General features: G+C 43.3%; 2 protein-coding genes across 5 annotated transcripts in view; one reads left to right on the top strand and one right to left on the bottom strand.

The window, feature by feature from the left end:
• Positions 1–1,697: 1,697 nt before the first annotated feature.
• Positions 1,698–11,904, bottom strand: DTX3L (deltex E3 ubiquitin ligase 3L). The gene is made up of 5 exons (XM_020287156.2): positions 11,657–11,904; positions 10,566–10,774; positions 6,143–7,681; positions 5,494–5,711; positions 1,698–4,593 (listed from the first exon to the last, which is right to left on the bottom strand). Exons 1-5 carry the CDS (start codon positions 11,838–11,840, stop codon positions 4,524–4,526), a joined length of 2,220 nt encoding a protein of 739 aa, XP_020142745.1. The 5' UTR covers positions 11,841–11,904; the 3' UTR covers positions 1,698–4,523.
• The window catches only part of PARP9 (poly(ADP-ribose) polymerase family member 9), a 46,487-nt gene continuing 37,090 nt past the window's right edge, over positions 11,899–21,295 (top strand). For all 4 annotated transcript variants that reach the window (XM_076002014.1, XM_012780491.2, XM_076002002.1 and 1 more), the window contains exon 1: positions 11,899–12,009. The gene's annotated coding sequence lies outside the window, so the exon portion shown is untranslated. The remainder of the gene's footprint in view (positions 12,010–21,295) is intronic.

The following is a 21,295-nucleotide window of genomic DNA, read 5'->3' as shown; positions in this document are numbered from 1 at the left end:
ATTGAAGAGAATTTAATAAAGGCCTTACACAGGAGTAGGAAAAGGGTTAAGGGAAGACGAAGCAGCCCCGCTCTTCCTTTACCATCTAGGCTGAAGGGCAAAGGGAGGGGCATCCGGTAAGAGCTATATCCACCAGAAAGGGCCATCAGACAGGAGCCATGACTATAATAATTTCCAAACCGGGGGAATATAAGCACCCCAGACACTTTCTCCCCCATACCTTTTAATCACTGGCTGGTGCCTCTTGTTGTGGAACCCAAATATTAATAGCAATCAGAGAATAGAGTTGATCCAGTACTTAGAAGTCAGCTCCAGTACCACCTCTAAGGCAGAGGGCAGGGTAAGTGCATTTTGATATCACATTTGAATTGAGATACATATAAAGTATTAGGATAACAGGGAAAGCAATCATTCATCGTAATTTGTAGACAAGATTGGAGGAAAGTTCCTATAACAGTGGCATTTGAATAAGACATCAAATAACGAGTAGGGGATTTCAAAGAGAATGAGGTGAAGAATGAAAATGAGGTGTGTTTTCTATTTGGATTTAGGAGCATCCCTGTGCTGGGTTACTAGCAACCTGAGTCAGGCAACACAAATTTATTAAGCACTGCTATGATTTGGTTTGTTTGGCTCTGGCTCCAAATCTCATGTTGCAATTTGTTCCCCAATGTTGGAGGTGGAGTGTAATGGGAGTTGTTTGGGTTTCTGGGGAGAGAGAGAGGGAGACAGAGAAGACACAGAACCAAGGCCAGAACAATGAAAGTACAGACTACTTTGGAAAAGCTGGTAGTCTGGGGTGTGGGATCATAGGGGCTTGGTGGCAAGGAAGGGACATAAGGTAAGCAAAGTAGAATGAGAAATACCTGATGGCCATCCTGTGGAGTTTAAACTCTGTTTTCTAGGTCAGTGGTTCTCAAAATGTGACTCCCAAGACAGCAGCAGCAGGCTTACTGTGAAGCTGTAGCCCAGCATTGTGTGGCAGCTTACTTTGCATCACTTCCCTTATTTGTCCTTGGACTTGCACCTCCCTAATGGGTTAATACCTTAACCTTTGCCTTAGGCTCTATGTTTTAGATCTGATCAATGAATGATCAGTTAATAAAAGAGGAAGTAGTACCTAACTCCCATATGGAAATCAAAGCAAAAACAGTACTAAACTATTATAGTAAGTGTAAGGAAGTCCAATAAAAGTCTGAGTTTTCTCCTAATGACTACTATGATGCTATTTTTAAAGGAATTGTCAAATATCTCAGTGTTATTTTTTAATTTTCCTTTTTTTTTGGAGAGGAGGGTGCCTCTAATCTCTAATTGCTCTCTGGGCAATTCAGGACTGATGCTGGACAGGTGAAACACACTCTAGGAGCAAGGAGGGGGCAAGTATAGCTTGGTAGGGTGTTGCATATGGTTTCTCTAGAAGGAGAGATGAAATCTGCAGCCTACTTTTATCTTTACAGTAACGTATGTGTTATAAAGGAAAAAAATATTGAGAAATGTGATTTTTTTACAGCTAAAAGCAGCAGCAGTGAAAAGTATAGTTAAGTTCTACTGTGATAATATGTAGCAAACAGGTGCATACAATATCAACCAATGATGTCCATGCACACAGTATACAATTGTATATTGTATGTGTTGTAGGAAATTACCAGAATATTAATCTAATGAAAGAGAAAAAATCAGTGAGGGAAACAACACAATCTGTTCCAAATATGGATTTAACTTTATTTAAAGCAGATGCAGATGATAACACCTTCCAAAGAGCAAAAGCAGTAATCCAAATGCTCACCAACCACTCACACCATGAAACTTGCATATGCACATACATTGCAATCTAGCATCTAGAATTTAGCGGAAACCAAAATTTGCTTCTTTTGGAGCAAATTTAGCTAAAAGATTAGTAGATAGAAAACAATCAATCAATCATAACAGTAAAGAATTTAATGAATCACCACAAACTAAAGGTATAATCTGATTTCTTTTTAAAAAGAAATTATTATCCCTTAGTTTAACCTTCCTCAATCCTCTGGGCAAAGGAAAAAATTCTGGCTTTTAAAGTTCTTCAAATAGGACTTCTTTAGTGGAAATTTGCTTTGAGTCCTATGTAGGGATCCATTTCTGAGAGAATCCCAGAATGGAGGAATCTCCTCAGCCCGCTCCATGGAGGAGAAGTATCCCCTGTAGGATGCAGTACAGCTCTTGGGTACAGAAGCCCTGGAGCCAGACGACTTGGTTCAAATCCCAGCACTTTGATTTATTTACTGTGTGACCTTTGGCAAGTTACTTATCCTCTCTGTACATCAGTTTCCTTGGTTATAAAATGGGGAGACTAGTATCAATTGTAGGCTCTTATAAAAAGGACAAAATAAGTAAAGTACAAAGTAAATATTAGCTATTATTATCTGACAAAAAAATTATGTGCGTATGTGTATCTTTAAGAAAAGAAGATGACATCTTTTTTTTTTTTTTTTTTTTTTTTTTAGACAGAGTCTCATTTTGTTGCCCAGGCTAGAGTGAGTGCCATGGCGTCAGCCTAGCTCACAGCAACCTCAAACTCCTGGGCTCAAGCGATCCTGCTGCCTCAGCCTCCCGAGTAGCTGGGACTACAGGCATGCGCCACCATGCTCGGCTAATTTTTTCTATATATATTAGTTGGCCAATTAATTTCTTTCTATTTATAGTAGAGACGGGGTCTCGCTCTTGCTCAGGCTGGTTTCGAACTCCTGACCTCGAGCAATCCGCCCGCCTCGGCCTCCCAGAGAGCTAGGATTACAGGTGTGAGCCACCGCCCGGCCTTGAAGATGACATCTTGTTTGCCATTTTTGGAGGGAGGCTAGGACACAGATAACCAGAGAATTTGCTATGATAATTTTTATATTACTTGGAGAACCATTTAAAAGTAAAATTTGACATGTCATATATGGCTCAACCCTCACCTTTTTTTCTTTCCAGAGAGAGTATCAGGGAGAAAGATTTTAAGGACAATAACATAAATTGGAGGGACTTAGTAAAGGGATAAAAAACTAATAGAATGAGGGCTACAGGTACTATAAAATGCTAGAAGATTGAAATGAAAGTAAGGTTATGTATCTGTTAAACCTGTAAATGAGTTATACCAAAAAATATAAAAATATCCAGAGGAAAACAATGTTCAGAAACATGTAGCTTTACTGTGGCAGGGCAAGTGCACCCAAAATACCAGGTTACAAGGAAGAGGAAGAAAAGATTCAAGTTAGGAGCCTGGTCAGACTTCAGGCACCGAGTGTTCCAGAGTAAGGAACTCACAAACTGGGCATGGTAGCACGTGCAGGTAGTCTCAACTACTGGGGAGGCTGATGTGGGAGGATTGCTTGAGCATAAGAGTTCAAGTCCACCCTGGGCAACATATTGAAACTTTGTCTCTTAAAAAAAAAAAAGAAAGAAACTCAGTTTTCCAAATCAATGGTGAGGACTCCAGAAATGGATTCCTTACTCCTACCTCTGCCAAACATTTAGGGAGCATATATCCCTCTGCTGGGTTACTAGCAATTTAAGTCAGGCAAGATTAAGATTAAGATTTATTAAGCACTGTTACAGTTTGGTTTGTTTGGCTCTGGCTCCAAATCTCATGCTGCAATTTGATTCCTAATGTTGGAGGCGGAGCCCAATGGGAGGTGTTTAGGGCATGGGTGCAGATCCCCCATGAATGGCTTGGTTCTGTCCTCCTTGTGATATTGAGTGAATTCCCACTCTATTCGTTCCCACCAGAACTGGTTAAGTTACTGAGAGCATGGCACCCTCCCACTCTCTGGTCTTGCTTCCTCTCTGCTTCTTCCATAAGTAGAAGCAGCCTGAGGCCTTCACCAGATGCCCAGTCTTCCAGCCAGCAGAATTGTGAGCCAAATAAACCTCTTTTCTTTATGAATTACCTAGTTCAGGTAATCCTTTTAGCAACACAAATGGATTAAGACAGACACCAACTGTATACCAGGTGCTGTGTCATTAAAAATAATAGTCTTATTCCATTTATTACCAAAGGTTGCTCAGTCTCTGCTACTGGCCACTTATCTTGCGAAGGGGAATGGAGGGGAATATGGGTCTCTAATTTTCTATAACCAAAGTCTTCACCCCCCCCCCGCCATTTACACTAGAAGTTCACTTTAACAGGTAGAGATTAAAATGAAAACAAACAAAAAAACTAAAGGGCCACTCCAGGGATGGCAATGAAAGAATTGGCAATCTGCAGCTAGTAGTTCAATGGAAGAAAATAGAAGATGATTTCAGACCCACCTCTAACCCCAAAGATGACACAAGAATGAGACATGACACCTCTTCAGCAGAATTACAGAAACCTTTGGGGCTTTTGTCTTCCACAAAAAAGTATCACTCTAGAAATGACAGACTAGCTGATACTCTTGTATAAACCACTTCTTAAGATGAAAAAACTTAAAAGGTGTGTCTACATAAGGATTTACATTGGCATTAACTCAGCCTCCTGAAATATATTTTTTGAAAGCTTGGGTTAAGACATTCTTCCAGTAGTTTCCTTACTCAATTCCTTTAGCTTTCAGCTCCACTTTAACACGTTTCAGGTAAGCAGGATCAGGGTAGCCATACCTGCAGAAGGAAAAATTCCTTTAGTGTTACCACAAATGGTTCCAATCTGTACAAGAGATATTTGGCATTTGAGCATTTAATATTTAGTGTTGCAAACATTCCCAGGTAATCCTGAAGGTGGGTGACTTACAATCACTTTTACAAGTGCAGATGCGAGTCATTTAGCCAGTGAGTGAGCCTGGTCGTCTGAGCAGCATCTACCTCTCAACAGGCCTTTTTAAATTTTCGGTTTATTGTTTAAGTAGTGACTCTCATAAAAATATAATAATATACTGTATTTTATGGGAGCATTGTAATCATATGCTGGTAGGATTTTAAAATTTGAGAATTTGAAAAAGTCTCAGGGTGTTATTTTTTTTTTTTAATATCAAGGGTCCGAGGTATTCCATTTGAGTTTCATAAAGAACAATTCGATTTCCTGTAACCTAGCTTCCATCACTAGTCTCCTTACAACTAAGACTTTTTCTAAAATGCTATTGGCCAAGTGAATTCAGGTTCTCTGTGGACTGATGGGGTTGGAGGGAGAAGAGAAAATAAAAAGGTGGCCTTAAAAGAAAGCAAAGTAGATAACATTCCTATGATCTACCTTTCCAATAGACATGAAGCCCCAAATCAAATCAACTTATATATCATTCATCTTGGATTCTGAAATCCCCTGTCATTTGATGCAAAATTTAGTAACTATTTAATACATAATACTTTGTAGTTGGCAGAGTAGAAGTTTATGGGGACCAATCTTTCTGTCTACAAGGTTATCATCTCCAATTAGCATCTGTCAAAATGCTTTACTATACCCAATACCACTGCTATAAAGTGTCCTTATATCCACATCCACAAATTGCCATATTTCATAACTCCTGTATTCTGCTTAGCAGCCATTACATTTCAAAAGGCTCTCACCGTTCTGGTCCTCCAGCCCGGCTTGTTTTGTGGTGAATATCATTCCATGTGATGACATCTGAGGCTCCTGATACTCGAGACTCCCCCACTGTGAAAATCAGCTTTTGATCAAATGCCCTTTGAAGCAGTCTCAAAACTTTCATTCCTTCCTCATTATTAGGCAAATATGCAGTTCGCTGTATTCCAGAATACCTCCTTCCTGGGTTTGGGTGCTCCTTCTGTATGGAAACAAGAAAATGTCATGTGAAAACAGTCCCCTGTTTAAATTTTACTATATGTATAGATGTGTTCATTTGTAGATAGAGAAAAGCAAAAGCAAGAAAAGTATTGAAGTTTTGCTCAAATTCCCCCAAATTCCTATTTTTCCTTTTTCCTCAAATTCATGCTGGGAACACTATCTACCTTTCTGACTCACCCAAGCCTATAACATAATCTCCACCTACCCTTTTTCTGCCTTAAGAAATAGACACAAAAGATATCTAAGTTATAAGCAAACATGGCGACCTTTATCATTATTTCAATCCCTTGCATAGGACCATGGAAATAATTCCCTGAGAAACCCACTGTCTAATAGGCAACAGGACAGTCTCTTTTGCTCTGGTAATCCTAGCATGGTGGAAAGAAACCCATGGACCTCAGAAACACTTACTGTTTGTACGCCTCCACTGATAACATATTTAATCTCAATGGAGCCACAGTCTTCATAGCCGGGAAGTGGGGTGTCTGACACAGTGACAGTCATGCTTCCATCTGGCTGATTTCCTTTCTGGATACCGTAAGAAGTCTGACACACAGGACAGACTGGCTTATATGACATGGCTTCGCTGATACAAGGAGCACAGAATTCATGCTTGCACTTTGGTAGCACGTGCTTGTTACTAATGGTGTCCCTACAGATGACACAGAAGCTGTTTTCCTTCTTGTCCACTTCCGAAGCCTCAGAACTCGCCGAGCGCTGGAATGTAAAGGAAGCTGCTTTTGAATTATTACTATAAATGTCCATGGGTGTTTCGTGATCCTCATTCAATTTCTCTCCAGCCAACGGAGACATTCCCTCTTCTTTTAAGACATACTGCTTTGCCTTTTCAAGGTGATTTGGTAAACCAATCAACATCAGTGACTCTTTACCCAGAGAAAAGCATATATGTGGATGCCTTTTTTTAAGGTCATCAGTAAACTTGGTTCTATGTAAGAGCTTTCTCACCTTGCTCAAAGATTTCAGTGAAATATCTTCTCTCATCAGCTGACATGAGGCGTATTGAAAGGCATCAATGAAACTTTCATAAGCATGCACAGATAGATCTACCTGCTTGTCCTTAGGTTCAAACAAAATACAGGTTTTCTGACTTTTTACTGTAACCTTGCTGGTAGTGTCATACCTTTTCTCTATCTCTGATATCTCCTGGAGTAACCCAGCTTCTAAAACCTTATAGTGAGGAGTATCAACTTCAATTCCATTCAGCCTGTGACTGTGAGTCACTATTCTCACAGGTGCCTTGACAAGAGCTTCAGAGATTTTTTGTTTGGCAGCAGAAATGTCATCTTGGGTCCCAAGGAGAGTTAATTCTCTTCCTTTCTCCTTTATAAGGAGCTTGGTAAACTGATGATTCAATTCCTGTTTGATTTTATTTGCCTGCTTACTGTCTGCTATAGAGATACATTCTTGCTTCAGAAGTTCTGTGCTCTTCTGGAATTCACTGACAAAAGACTCACGAGCTGCTTCGAGGTCTCCTGATTGACTTGTGGTGAAGTCTATGGAGACCATATTTGGGGAACTCTCCTGGATTTTGATGTTTATACTAAATCTTTTCTCTATTGAGTCTATTTTATCAGGACGGGTAAATTTGAAGTATTCAAAGAAAGGCAAGGGAACTTCAAAACAGTTGCTTTTTTCTTCTGACTTGGTTTCCAGCTCAGAAGGAAAAATGTAGCTGTCCCAGTCTTGCTCACTGAGTGCCTTTTTCCTTTCTGTTTGTAAAGAGGAAGATTCATGTTTTTGCTCACTTTCTAGGAACTGCTCACTTAAAAAGTGATATATTTTTTCAATATCTTGGAAGTCACCGCACACCTTCTCGATTCCATTGTGACCCTCCATTTTTTTGATATTGGGGCAGAGAGTGGCCACGTGTGCCCTCTGCTCTTTGGAGAACAGGTTACAGTTCAGATCAGCTGTTACAGTAAGAAAGATCTGAAATTCAAAAAAGAACAGGAACAAATAAAATCTCTCAGCATCTAGGCATACAGTCTTCTCTTCAGGAGAATGCCTAGAGACTACAGAAATAACCACTATGTCTTCTCTAAGCAGGGGGCAACTTCCTGTAAATACTTTATAGAGAATGCAGCATGCTACAGCCCAGAGGTTCTCAGCTCTGTCTGCATAATAGCATCATCTGGGGAGTTATGGGGAAAAAAACCCAAGGCCCAGGCACATCCCCAGAGATTCTCACGTAACTGGTCTGCAGTGGAGCCTTGGGCGTGAGCATTTTTTAGCTCCATGGTTAAGAGATCTATGTTCTGGAACTGCCACTATCTGTTTGACCTTGGGATCAGGTAGAGGGAAGGCTTCTGCTCTCTGGGCAAGTTGTTATGGTTCTCACAAAAGTCTCAGCCTGGAAAGGAGCCATAAATATAAGGAAAATATTTTTTTGCTATTACTGTTTTTTTCTCTTCCTCACTACCCCCTCCTTTTTTTCCCCAACTGAACACTTGACTGCATGCAAAGTTGCTGGGCCTTTCTAAATTCTGGCCTTTAGGAGCTCAGATATGACACATAAGATTAAGATAAAAAGGACAGAGGTAAATTGCATATAATATAAAAGCAAAATTTCCAATGTTTTGTTCCCCCTCAAGGTCTTCATGCATGCTATCTTCTCTGCATGTATTAATAACATTCTTCCCCTAGATCTTCAAAATATTTCCTGAATCCAGCCTCCTCTTACACTTCCACCCAGAGCCTAAGCCATTATCACCTTTCACCTGGCATACTGCAAACTCTCCTAACTGGACTCTGACAATAGTCCAGTTCTACAATAGTCACTTCCTACTTTTTTTTTTTGTTTGAGACTAGAGTCTTGCTCCATTGCCCCAGGTAGAGTGCAGTGGCATCATTACAGCTCACTGCAACCTCAAACTCCTGGGCTCAAGCGATCCTCCTGCCTCAGCCTCCTGAGTAGCTGGGACTACAGGTTCGTACCATGATGGCCTGGTAATTTTTCTATTTTTAGTTGTTTGGCTAATTTCTTTCTATTTATAGCAGAGACAGCATCTCTCTCTTGCTCAGGTTGGTCTCAAACTCCTGAGCTCAAGCAATCTTCCTGCCTTGGCCTCCCAGAATGCTAGGATTATTGGCCTGAGCCACCAAGTACAGCCCTATACATTTGTTTTTCAACACAGCAGCCAGAGTGACCCTTTAGAAATGTAAATCAGATCATCTCCTCCCTTAGCTCACAATCATTTGATGAATCCCCTAACATTTAAGTTAAATTCCAAAATCCTGGCCAGTCTTTGTGGTTCACACCTATAACTCCAGCACTTTGGGAGGGTGAGGCAGGGGGATCCCTTGAGCCCAGGAATTTGAGACTAGCCTGGGCAACATAGTGAGACCACCATCTCCACAAAAAATAAAAATAAAAAAATTAGCTGAGGCTGGTGGTGCATGTCTGTAGTCACAGCTCCTGTCTCAGGCCTTTGCACTTGTCCTGTTCTCTGCCTAGAATGTTCTTTCCCCAGAAATCCACTTGGCTAGTTCCCTTACTTCATTCATGTCTACTCAGATGTCACCTCACAGGAGAGGTTTATCTGGACATCTTATTTTAATTGGTGGTTCTTTCACTGTCTTGCCATTTATTCTGCTTATTCTTCTTCCTAGAAGTTATCACTGGCAGACATTTTATTATTTTGTTACTATTATTGTCTATTTCCCTCACTAAGGGGTAAGGCCCCTGAAGGCAGAGACTGTTGAGATACTGGCTGGCACTCCAACTCTTGTAACAGTGCCTGTAACAGTTAACAATAACGCATTATAAAGTTCAAAATAGCTAGAAGAATTAAAACATTCCCAACATAAAGACAATTGCCTTCAGATACCGTTTGCCATGTTAGAGATAAAAAAAAAAAAGAAAAAAAAAGACAATTGCTTGAGGTGATGGATATCTATCCCAATTACCCTGATTTGATTAGTACACATTGTATGCATGTATCAAAATATCACATGTATCCCCAAAATATGTACAACTATTATGTATCAATAAACAGAGGGGAAAAGTCTCATTATATACAAAACAGAAGTAAGAATAGCAGACTTCTTATGAAAACAATGCAAGCCAGAAGACAGTGGAATGACATCTCTAAAGTACTGAAAGAAAAAAAGAATGTCAACCTAGAATTTCTATACCTAGTGAACACTTTTCAAAAATAAATGTGAAATAAAAACTTCTTTAGATAAACAAAAATGGAAAGTCATGTTTCTGAAACTGTTTCCAGTATCCCACTACAATACTCTTTCTACAGTTAAGTGAAAAAAGTAGGAATCAAAAGTGCAGACTCAGAATTTTGTAAATAGGTATGAGTTTGCTGACATTCATAGAAAGAGGCTAGAAGGAAATATACCAAATGTTCACACTGTAGGCAGTCAGTATCTATTTGTTGATTGAATCTTTGCACGGCCAGCTCCTTCTCATCATTTAAGTCTCAGGTCAAATGTCACCTCCTCAGAGAAGCTGACCCTGACTTCTGGTCAGAAGTAGCACCACCTTCATCTTCCCCTTCCTTGCCCTGGCCTGTCAGTAGTCTCTGAGGCAAAACCATATTTTATTTTCTTCTTAGCACATGTCCTTCTCTGAAATGGTTTTATTTTCTTTACTTGCCTATAGTCTTTCTGTGTACCTCCCCACCCCCAATACGAGCTGCATGAGAGCAGAGACCTTGTCTGTTGTGCTCACCTCTGTGTCCCAGTCCCTAAAACAATGTCACCTCATAGTCAGATCCTGCACATAGTTGTTGGGCCAATAACCAAAGGTGTGGTGATCGGAGAGGAAGTTGCAGGAACATAGCCAGATCCTTTCAACACTCACCTTTTGGACACAGGAATCCACGGCATTAGGAATATGTCCTTCAGCTGGATGCTTCTCACCAGACTGTGCTCCTGCTTGTGACTGTGTCAGTGAAGAAATTCTGGGTCTTGTGTTCTCCACTGGATTTTCAGCGGGTTCCAGGAAAATGGTCACAAGTTTGTCGTCAATACGCGTTTCGTGCTTTCCTTTTTTCAACACTCCCTCCTTAGCTTCAGTGGAGACATTAAACACGCACATATACACACACAGAAATGAAAGAGATTTCAAGTAATTCTCTTATTCCTGCATCTGTGTCCTGCCCCAGCACCCCACTAGTAAGGCTGCTCCCTGCAAGGTGGAATGTGGGTTGGCCGGCAGCAAGCAGGGAGCTATTAACTCTAAAATGGGCAGCTTAAATTTTACTGTAGAAATGAAAGCTTAATGACAGTGGAACATCATCCACACATTAAAAGTCATGTTTCCAAAACTGTCTCCAGTCTCCCAATTCAATACTCCTTATATAGTTAAGTGCAAAAAAAAAAAAAAAAAAAAAGCAGGAATCAAAGTGCAGAGTCATAATTTTCTAAGTGTTTGCTGACAATCACAGGAAAAGGCTGGAAGGAAATATACCAAAATGTTCACATTTGTTTACCTCCAGGTAGTTTTCTTCTTTATTTATTTTTTTTTCTTTTCTATGGTTAACATACATTACTTTTGTAATCCTCAGAAATAAATCAGTGGAACCATTATTTAAAGCATAAAGTGGAAAGCCAAAATGACAAGGACAGTGGCTGACAGGCATCTGGGCCAAGGAAGGTGGCAGCTGAGAAATATGTCGGGATGAGGACATGGAAAGCGCCAACACTGAGGCGCAACCCAGGTCCCCGACTGGGCACACTCGGGGCTCTATCCTCCGCCGTCTGAGTGTCCACTGTCTGAGTCTCTTGGGAGCAGCAGCCCCGTTCCTGTCCCTCACCAGACAGTGCCATAATTTCTCCCACCCTCTCCCCTAGGCTAGCCTGAACTAGGTCTGCCCTGAACCCCGCGGGACTGGCCCCCGGGGATGGACTTTGCGCCGAGCCTCGGCCGCAGCCCTGTTGCCCGCAGCTCACCTGCCCTTTCTCTGAACTCCACCTGGAAGGTGTCCGGGGCGCTGTGGCCGACCTGCCGGACGATGCACTCCCCGCCGCCCGAGGCCTGGCTCTGGAAGTACATCTCCAGCCCCCTGCGGCCCCGGCGGACGGTCTCGGACAGACGCACGAGGAGCGGGGACGGCGGGCAGAGGCTGGAGGCCATGGCTCCGCGTCGGGCTGGCGCGGGGCGTCTGGTCGCGACTGGGCTACGGCGCGTCCCGCCCTGCGACCCGGGCCGCAAAGTTTCAGTTTCGCTTCTCCAGAGGTCCCTCCCTGTTCCCGGTAGAGCGCTTCCCCTCCTCTGTTTGCAGTCGGCCGCCGCCGTGTGCCTGGTGAGTAGGTCGCGTCCCGGGGCGGTGGGCGCTGCACGGGGCGCCTTCCCCGGCTCCGAGTCCCAGCTCCTGCAGGCTCAGGCGGGGGCGGAGGGGGACGGGGTCCCAGGTCAGGCCTCCCCTGTGGGGGTGTAGACTGGGCAAAGAAAGTTTCTCCTGTGTCTCTTTGTTACTGCTTCTTGTTATTATTACTATTATTTGCCTCGAAAATGTAATTCACATTCTGAATTCAGGTTGAACTTACATATATATTTTTTTTAATTTGAATTTGTTCACCTGCATTGTGACCTCGTGCCGGTTCCCTCACTCCGACTTTTAGACTGGCTCTTGGGGCTTTTCGGCCCCATTCCTTGATTTGGCCAACAGCACTGACCTGCTTGCTGCCTCTCGAACTAGGGAATAAAGATGAGGGCGAGACCCTGACTGATGGGCTGGCAAAGGGAGGTGGACTGTGAGGCAAGAAGAGAAACCTCTTGACAGCCTCCTCCAAGAGAAGTTTCAAGCAGAATCTTAATGATAGGAAAGGGAAGGGGAGGGGAGGGGAGGGGAGGGGAGGGGAGGGGAGGGAAGGGGAGGGGAGGGGAGGGGAGGGGAGGGGAGGAGAGGACTAGGATGAGGCACAGGCCACTGTGGTCTGAAGTACAGAGGGGCCTGAGGCCTGGGAGGAAAGGATGTGAAAAGGGAAAGGCCCACCTAGATGTTGCTGTCCAATAGAAATATAACGAAGAGTCTGCATGTTAATTCTAAAATTTTTTGTAGCCGTATCTTAGAAACTCTAAAGAAACAGGTGAAATTAATCTTAATGATGTTTATTTAACTTAATGTAGCCAAAACTTAATCATTTCAGCATGAATGAGATACTTTACATTCTTTTTATCATACTAAGCCTATGCGATCCAGTGTTTTTCTTACACTTACATCACATCTCAGCTGTGACTAGGCACAAGTCAGGTGCTCAGTAGCTACATGTGGTTAACAGTCCACCTTGGACAGCACAGGTTTCGATGGTCAAAGGGCTTGAAGAGCAGTGAAGAGAAATTGAAGGGTCGTAAGCAGTGGAAGACAGTGCCATGGCAGATTTGCATTTTAGAAAGGTGATGCTGACAAGGATGTGGAGGACACATTTCCAAGCAGGAATAAATGGAGGCAGAGAGGCCAGGATAAGTCTTTTGCATGTGGCAGATAAGACTGGAAATGGATCAGTCTTTATATCAAGCAATTTGACAGTACTATTGGAATTGTAACTGCATATGCTTTATGGTTCTGCAGTTCCACTTTTAGGAATTTGTCCCATTGATACATTAGCCCCTGTGTGAAGTGACCTATGTACAAAGTTGTTCTTTTCAGCCTTATTTACAATAGCAAAAGATTGGGAACTCCTTAAATATCCATAAGTAGGGGGACTAACAGTTAAATAATGGCATGTATAAAAATGGGGAACCTCTCTATGTGCTAATATGAAAAGATCTCTAGGATACATTAAATGGAAAAGATAGAGAAGAGTTAATATAAGCTGCTACCTTTTGTGTGAAGATGCCTCTGGAAGGATATAGGAGAAGCACTGATTGCCTTTGGGAGGTGAACATAGGGAGGTAGGAGTGAGCCTTTTACACTTTTAAAATTTGAACCGTGTGAATTGAAAGGGTGAATGAATGGCCGAAAGGACACATTTCACCCACAGGCTATGTGAGAGCAACACGGCTGGTTTATTCACCTGTGTGGAGTCTGAAAAGAGAATCAGCACAGAATGGGGTTTAGTGAGGGTTTTTATACATGGGGATAGCCTACTCCCTCCCACCTGCCCTGTTCAGTTCTTTGTTTCTGGGCCAAACTGGCAGGTGAAGAATTGCTTCCTGCTATGTGCAGCAGAGGATGGTGGGCAAAACAGCTGTTTGTAGTAAATTCTTCAAACAACCAACTCCTATGACACCTTTGCCCCAGTCGCATCCACCCTTCTGTTCTGGCCTTGTCCTTATCAGGAGCGCTAGGGAGGGGTAGCCTTGGTCTCTATCAGGGAGGGAGGGGGAAGGAATGCTGGCTGTAGGCATCAGATCTACAAAGTCCAGGGACTCCCCAAACTCCTGCAGCTATTGTTTTACAAGCCTAAGTTTTGCATTAACCACATTCTGTCCCATACATACTTTGCAGGTTCCCACCTGGAATAAACCTAACATTTCACACTTTTTATTTTATATATATAAGAAAAGGAAGGGTAAGGTGTGGGAAAAGGGTAAAAATTAAAAATTAGAAAGATTAGGAAACGGGCATCTTTGTCTTTCTGACTGCTTGTTTTTCTGTTCCTGGAGATTTGGTCGTCTTTTTGAAATGTACTCAGGCCCATTGCACAGGATGTGTATGATTTTTGTCCCTGAGATTTAGTTTTAGGCAGGAAAGAAAGGCCTGGAGTTTACACCTCTGCAGTCTGCTTTTCAGGAACTCCTCAAGGCTGTAAAACAAATTCTAAAAGCAGTGAGCTGTGGAAATGAAAAGTGAAAGGTTTACATTTCTTTTCTGGGCTCTTTTAGGTATTTGTGACAACAGAGTCCCAGCAGTTTGCTTGTTAGTTTGGGAGAGGGATAGTAAAGAGTAAGGAGAGCTCAGAATTAATTTTTAGCTGTCATTAGAAAATTGGAAGATTTAAGGCCATCCTAACATCCCCCTTTTTGGTTGTTAAAATTAAATTTTTATGTAAAATGAACTCAGAAGTTGGGAAAATGGGCAGAGATCTTTCTTCTGTAGTTTCTTCAAGCTGAGGAGGGGTGTAGAGATCTTTTTATGAAGTTGATTTATTAAAAGGGAGGGGGTTGAAAACAGATGGTCTTAAAGTTGGAATAGAGGTAGGATAGGGTTTTACTGGAGAGAAATAGGAACTGAATTTGACTAGATAGTGGAGAATGTAGGGCTTGAAAATGAAAGTTGAAAGTAGAGCCACTAGGGGCCTTAGGTTAAGAGTTTTTGATCACGCATAGTGAGAAGAACTCATAGTTTTGAGAAGGTAGAGAAATTTTGTGCACTGCAGACAGACAGAGATATCATAGAGCGCCCATAGTGGGGAAATGGAAAGTAAGTTTATTATGATTAGGGTTTCCTGTGTAGGCAAAGGACTGACCAGCCTGGTATGTAAGTTGGCCTGGAGAAGCATTCATAGAGTGACACCAGAAATATAAAGAGGAGGCAAAGCACAGTAAGGAGTCAGATTGTGAACTAAAATAAAATTTTAAGGCTCACCCCCGCACTGGCTGACTGAATGGACCCCCTTGTGGCCAAAGGAATATCCCAAAACTAAATTGCCTACCAATAGGAAGATCAGACATGCCTTATCATGCCGCCCTCCCTTCTTGGGACATCCTTTGTAACCCATTAACAGGCCTAAGAGTATGCTAGACAAACCTGCAGGTCCTCAATTTACACAACAAATCTATGGCTGGTGAGAAACAGCTCCTACTGTTAAAGCATTCTAAGCCTTTAGACAAAGCTTCCTGTCTTTAACCAATTACAAGTCAGAGAATCTTTAAACCCACCTATAACCTATAAGTCTCCCCCTCCTTTGAGATGGCCCACCTTTTCAGGCCAAACCAATGTATGCCTCCCACATGTTGATTTATGACTTTACCTGTAACCCCTGTCTCCCTGAAATGTATAAAACCAAACTGAAACCCAGCCACAGCAGAGTCCACTTGCTCAAGGCTTCTTGGGTGTGGCTTCGGGTCATGGTCCTCAAATTTGGCTCAGAGTATATCTCTTTAAAATTGTTTTACAGAGTTTGGTCTTTTTTTTCTGTTGACAGGATATACCACAGCATGTTATTGGAGTCTGGTATCCTTGATGGGCTGGACTTTCAGGGAGTTTGCCTTGGATGGAAGCGGGTTCTAGAGGGCCTGTAGGTTTGAGTCCTGAGAGATGACTCTCTGACGGGATTTCTAGAAACTTAGCTGTAGTAGTGGAATTAGCGAGAGACTTATTTAAAATGTTGAAGGAAGTTTATTTATTCTGGGAAATCCTTGAGTAAAATCTAGTCTCTAGGCTGTAAGTGCCGCGGTCCCTTTAAGAAGCCTTCCAGTGAGTTTTCCTGCTGGCAGGTAGGTGCTAAGTGGTGGAGAAGGACTAGGGAACCAAAGGAACCTAGGACTTTTTATCTCCTGAAATCAGCTTTTATATCTCATATGTCTGTCTCTTTTCTAAGAGCCCTTAGGCCTAGGGAGGAGGAATAAGTTTGGGTCAGGTGAAATTAATAGTTTAAATCCTGGAGATAACTTAGTTATTTACTTAATACTACTTCAATGGCTTTGGAAAGTAAAGTACGAGAATTAATAATGTTTTAAATAAAAAGTCATAAAAATTTTAGTTATTTCTATGACATTTTCCAAAGGAGTAAATCTTGGACTGCAGTTGATTATAAACTGTTGTCTAAGAAGAATCGGAGCAAAACAACAACCATCCATAGATGGTACAGATTTCACAATAGTCTTGGTTACAGACATAAAGGAGATTTGGTTATTTTTGTGACACATAATTTAGTATATGTAATTATTATTGATAATATATATTAAGGCTTGCTAGAACTTCAGGAATTTCACACAGTCTTGGGGCAGATATTTATAAGAATGAATTAATATTTTAAGAAAACTTTGTTTTATTATATATTAATTTTTTTGTTTTTTTTTTTTGAGACAGAGTCTCACTTTGTTGTCCAGGCTAGAGTGAGTGCCGTGGCGTCAGCCTAGCTCACAGCAACCTCAAACTCCTGGGCTCACGCAATCCTGCCTCAGCCTCCCAGGTAGCTGGGACTATAGGAATGCGCCACCATGCTCAGCTAATTTTTTCTATATATATATATTAGTTGGCCAATTAATTTCTATTTATAGTAGAGATGGGGTCTCGCTCTTGCTCAGGCTGGTTTCGAACTCCTGACCTCGAGCAATCTGCCCGCCTCGGCCTCCCAGAGTAAATTTTTAAAATAATTTCCTTTATAAACTTTATTTCAACCTGCATTGACCATCTATCAAATATATCTAAAACTTTCTGTTTTGTCCTAACTTTTTTATTTTTTAAATAACCAGTTATTTAGGACAAAAAATTTTATGCAAGATCCTTTTTTACCAAAAATGTATTTCCACACTCATTGCCACTTTACATCTCTTTCTGTTACTCACAAGTTGCTTTCTATTTTGTTTCAATGAAATATTTAATGTAAGCCAATTAATTAGAGCTCCTCTGTTACAGCAAGTGTTATAGCGGGTGGTTCCGTGGACAAACCGAGCGACACACAGAGAGGTGGAGAATCGAGGTTTATTTGCTGGTGGGCTCAGAAGGGTCTCGCCACCAAATCCTGAGCCCCATCCACCCAATTTTTCCCACTTTTATTAGGTTGGGGTTATCCAAGGGGGGCAGTCTTAGGTGGCTAATGTGCCAGGTTAGTATCATGTTGATGTGCCTGGTAACAAAAAGGTTAGTATTATGTTGCTGAAGGTCTTCCGATGGGTGTGGGTCTCAGGTGGTTGACGCACCAGGTAATAGATGGGGGTCTTCCTTATCATCCCCCCCTTTGATGTCCTTATATGTCTATTATAGGGCATCATTTTCCAGTGGGTGATAGCCTCCTAAGGCCATTTTATGAGCTGTTGCTCTCTGGGTTACAGTTGTCTCTACGAATTTTATAATCGCACTCATTATGCAGGGACCTACAGTGACAAGGAGGAGAATGGTTATTGGTGGCACAGACAGAGGTAGTAGCCATGAAGTCCATTGTCCTGAGTTGAAACCCCAGGTTCGTTCTAATTCCTTGTTTCTCTTCTGGATTTGTTTTTCTTAGCTCCCTGACTTTGGTGGTTGTTACTCCTGTCTGGTTTATATAGTAGCAGCACTCTTCCTCTAGGAATATATAGGCCTCTCTTTTCAGCAGTGAGTAGGTCTAAGGCCCGTCTATTCTGTAAGGTTACTGCTACTAATGAGCTCAGTTGACTCTGGGGGGACAGTAGGGAATCTGCTACTCGTTCCATGTCTTCATTTAGTTGTTGGGATAACCTGTGCTAGATGCTCAGGGATGTTCCTAGGCCACCTACTCCTGCTCCTATCCCAGCAGCAATTCCTCTCCCTATGAGGATCGATGCTAGTAAGGCCCGTCTTTTCCAGGTGTTTGGGTGGGGGCTTAGTGTAGCTGCCAGTTGTTGGGTTTCAAAGATAGAAACATCTGGGGTGAGGCAGATCTGGGTGCAGGTCCCAGTCCAGTTTCCTGGGAGGCAGAGGTAAGCAATGTCTCCACAAAGAAAGAATACGCCATCCCGGGAGCAGGTGGCAGGGGCATTACTGGGTAAGGTTTGGTTATTTGTGCAGAGTTTACCTATGAATCCCAACATTTTATCCTCTCCTGCATTAGGAATGCAGGTGGTATTCAGGTGGGAAGTTATGGCTAAGCGGACATTGTATTCTACTGGGCCCACTAGGGATGTTTTGTTTCGGCCTGGGATCAAGATGCTGGAGTTCCAGCCTAGAGGCACAGGGACCCCGATATAGAGGTCCCTGTGCCTCCAGGTCTGGAGGGGTAAACAGACCCAACATGAAGTATGGTTGGGTAGGGCCTGGAAGGTCATATTGAGAAACTGGGTTATTAGGGGAGAGGTTCCCAGGGGTTCAGTGATCTTTCGTATGCCAGTAAGATCTGGCCTCTTATAAGTTGACTCTGTTACTGAGGCTATCTTAATTAGTTGAGCCTTTGTGTCTTCAACCTGTTGGATTCTAGCCTGGTCTTGGACTCCTCCCCCATCAGACATTCCTCAATGGGTGTAGTAAGTCCAACAAGCTGATTTGCCTTCTGGGGCCATACAGATTTGAAATCACCTGTAATGATGTCAGTCCAGTATTTCTTTCCCCCCGCTGTGGCATACCTGAGCCTGACTAAAACACTCGAGGTCCAGAAGCCTCGAGTAATCCTGTTAGTGCAGGGAATTCAAGTCCTAGCATAACAGGCCTCAGGGCAGGGTTTCTCTGCTATAGTTGTTAGGGCTAGTGCCCCAACCAGGAGGAGGGTAGGGACTGAGGCAGAAGTAGACATCCTATAATGAGCCAGGATACCACAGTTAGAGACGCCCTCTGCAGTACAGTCCAATCTCCCGGAGCTACTGAAAAGAGTCCAATTCCCAGTAAGGTCACTATAACCCCAGTGAGGGCCAGGGCCAGTGGTCCCATTTACTCCTGTTCAGTCCTGAGTGTGGGAGACAGTTAAGCTGGATCTTTAGTGGGTTCTGCTGGTCCTGATGTGCAGTCCAAAGATAAGTTTCTTTGTCTGGTTCAGCCTTTTTCACCCGGGAGTGAAGGATCCACAGAGTGATACCTGCAACTTGAGCAGCAGTGGGAGTAACTAGTATCACAGTATGGGGACCCTTCCAGGTGGGCTCTAAGAGTGTTCTTTTCCAGTCTTTACACAGACTAGATCCCCAGGTTGGTGAGGGTAGACAGGGAGACCCAAGGCGATAGGGGTTTTTCTAGGATGGTGTGGTGGATACGGTGCATAGTTTTGGCTAAGACTTGGAGGTGTGTGTTTATATTCAATTCTCCTAGTTGTCTAATGTCTCCCCTTAATTGCTTGATGAGTGGGGGAGGTCTACCGAACAGGATTTCAAAGGGTGAATATCCTGTGGGCCCCGGTGTGCACCTGACTCTGAACAGGACTAGGCTTAGCATGTCTACTCAGGGTAATGGTGTTTCCTGACCTAGCTTCTCTAGAGTGGTCTTGAGGGTCTGGTTCATGCGTTCTACTTTCCCTGAGCTTTGTGACCTGTGGGCTGTATGTAGTTTCCATTTGATTCCTAGTGCCTTGGTGAGAGTTTGCATGACCTCTGCAGTGAAGCTTGGTCCGTTGTCACTGCCAAAGGAGAGTGGCAGACCATACCTGGGGGTGATTTCTCTCAATAGAAACTTCTCCACTTCCCTAGCCTTTTCAGTCCAGGTGGGGACTGCCTCTACCCAGCCTGAGAAGGTGTATATCACACCTAGCAGGTATTTATAGTCCTGACGTGGTTTTACTTCTGTGAAATCAATTTCCACACCCTCGAACGGAGAGTTTCCAGTGTACTGAGTTCCTGGGGTGGGTCTTGGCCTGACCGCTGCGTTGTTTTTAGCACAGGTCTGGCAGCGGGCGCTGACTGCTGCGGCAATGGACGGAAGTTTGGCGATGTAGTAGTACCCGGCGAGTAGCCACACAAGAGCTGTTTTTCCTAAGTGAGTCAGATTGTGATGTGATGTCAGGAGATAGTGGAGTATGCTAATTTATTGGGGATAAAGATGTTATGGTTCCATAGGTGCCACCACCTGTCTGCGTCCTTCTTGGCCTTCTCCTGCTCTGCCCACTGGTTCTCTTCTGGGGTATATTTTGGTTCTTCAGGCCACTTGGGTGCCAACAAGATTTGGCACTGGGTTGGAGTGTTATCCTCTGAATATCCTCGGGTGGCTGCATTTTTGGCTGCTTGGTCTGCCAGGCGCTTGCCGGTGGCAATTGGATCTGTGCCCTTTTGGTGCTCTCGACAGTGGATGACCCCAGTTTCTTTTGGCTCCCAAACTGCCTCCAGCAGTTGGAGGATTTCATCCCTATTTTTGATCTCCTTTCCACCTGCAGTCAGCAGTCCCCTCTCCCTGTATATTGCCCCGTGGATATGTATTGTGGCAAAGGCATACTTAGAGTCTGTGTATATGTTTGCCTTCTTACCCTGGGCATGTCTGAGGGCTTGGATGAGGGCCCATAGCTCCGCCCTTTGTGCCGACCACCCTTGGGGCAAGGGGGCTGACATGACGACCACATTGACTGTGGTGACTGTGAAGCCCACCAGTCGTTTCCCATTCTGGATAAAACTACTGCCATCCGTGTAGAGTTCTAAGTCTGGCGCTGGTAGAGAACTGTCTTTCAGATCTGGCTGGCTGGCATAGAGCTCCTCAATTGCCTTGGTGCAATCATGGTCTGGGGGCCCTGGCTCGGTGGGTAGGAAGGTGGCAGGATTCAAGGTCCCCACAGTCTTTAGGATGACCTGCGATTTTCGCATAGTAGTCCTTGGTATTGTGCTAGCAGGTTGCTTGAGAGCCACTGGTGCCCTGAGGTATTCATTAGAGATATTACTGTATGAGGGACTCACGCACGGAGGTTCTGGCCAAGTGAGTTTGTCTGCTTCCTTGACTAGCAGGACGGTGGCCGCCAGCTCGCAGAGGCAAGGTGGCCATCCTGCTGCAACCGGATCTAATTGTTTTGACAAGTAAGCCACTGGTCTCTGCCATGTGCCCACAGTTTGAGTCAAAACCC

Source organism: Microcebus murinus, chromosome 1 (genome assembly GCF_040939455.1).
Source record: "Microcebus murinus isolate Inina chromosome 1, M.murinus_Inina_mat1.0, whole genome shotgun sequence".
NCBI classification, from domain to species: Eukaryota; Metazoa; Chordata; class Mammalia; order Primates; family Cheirogaleidae; genus Microcebus; species Microcebus murinus.
The sequence above is the reverse complement of the archived record's forward strand: the minus strand, read 5'-3'. Positions and strand labels throughout refer to the sequence as shown.

What these genes read in the sequence shown, in the direction of transcription:
- DTX3L (XM_020287156.2), bottom strand. Translation starts at nt 11,840, where the DNA reads ATGGCCTCCAGCCTCTGCCCGCCGTCCCCGCTCCTCGTGCGTCTGTCC. An exon ending in GGAGTTCAGAGAAAGGGCAG is followed by an intron (nt 10,775 to 11,656) that starts GTGAGCTGCGGG and finishes TCTCCACTGAAG; the next exon opens with CTAAGGAGGGAGTGTTGAAA. An exon ending in TCAGTGGAGGCGTACAAACA is followed by an intron (nt 5,712 to 6,142) that starts GTAAGTGTTTCT and finishes GTTTCCATACAG; the next exon opens with AAGGAGCACCCAAACCCAGG.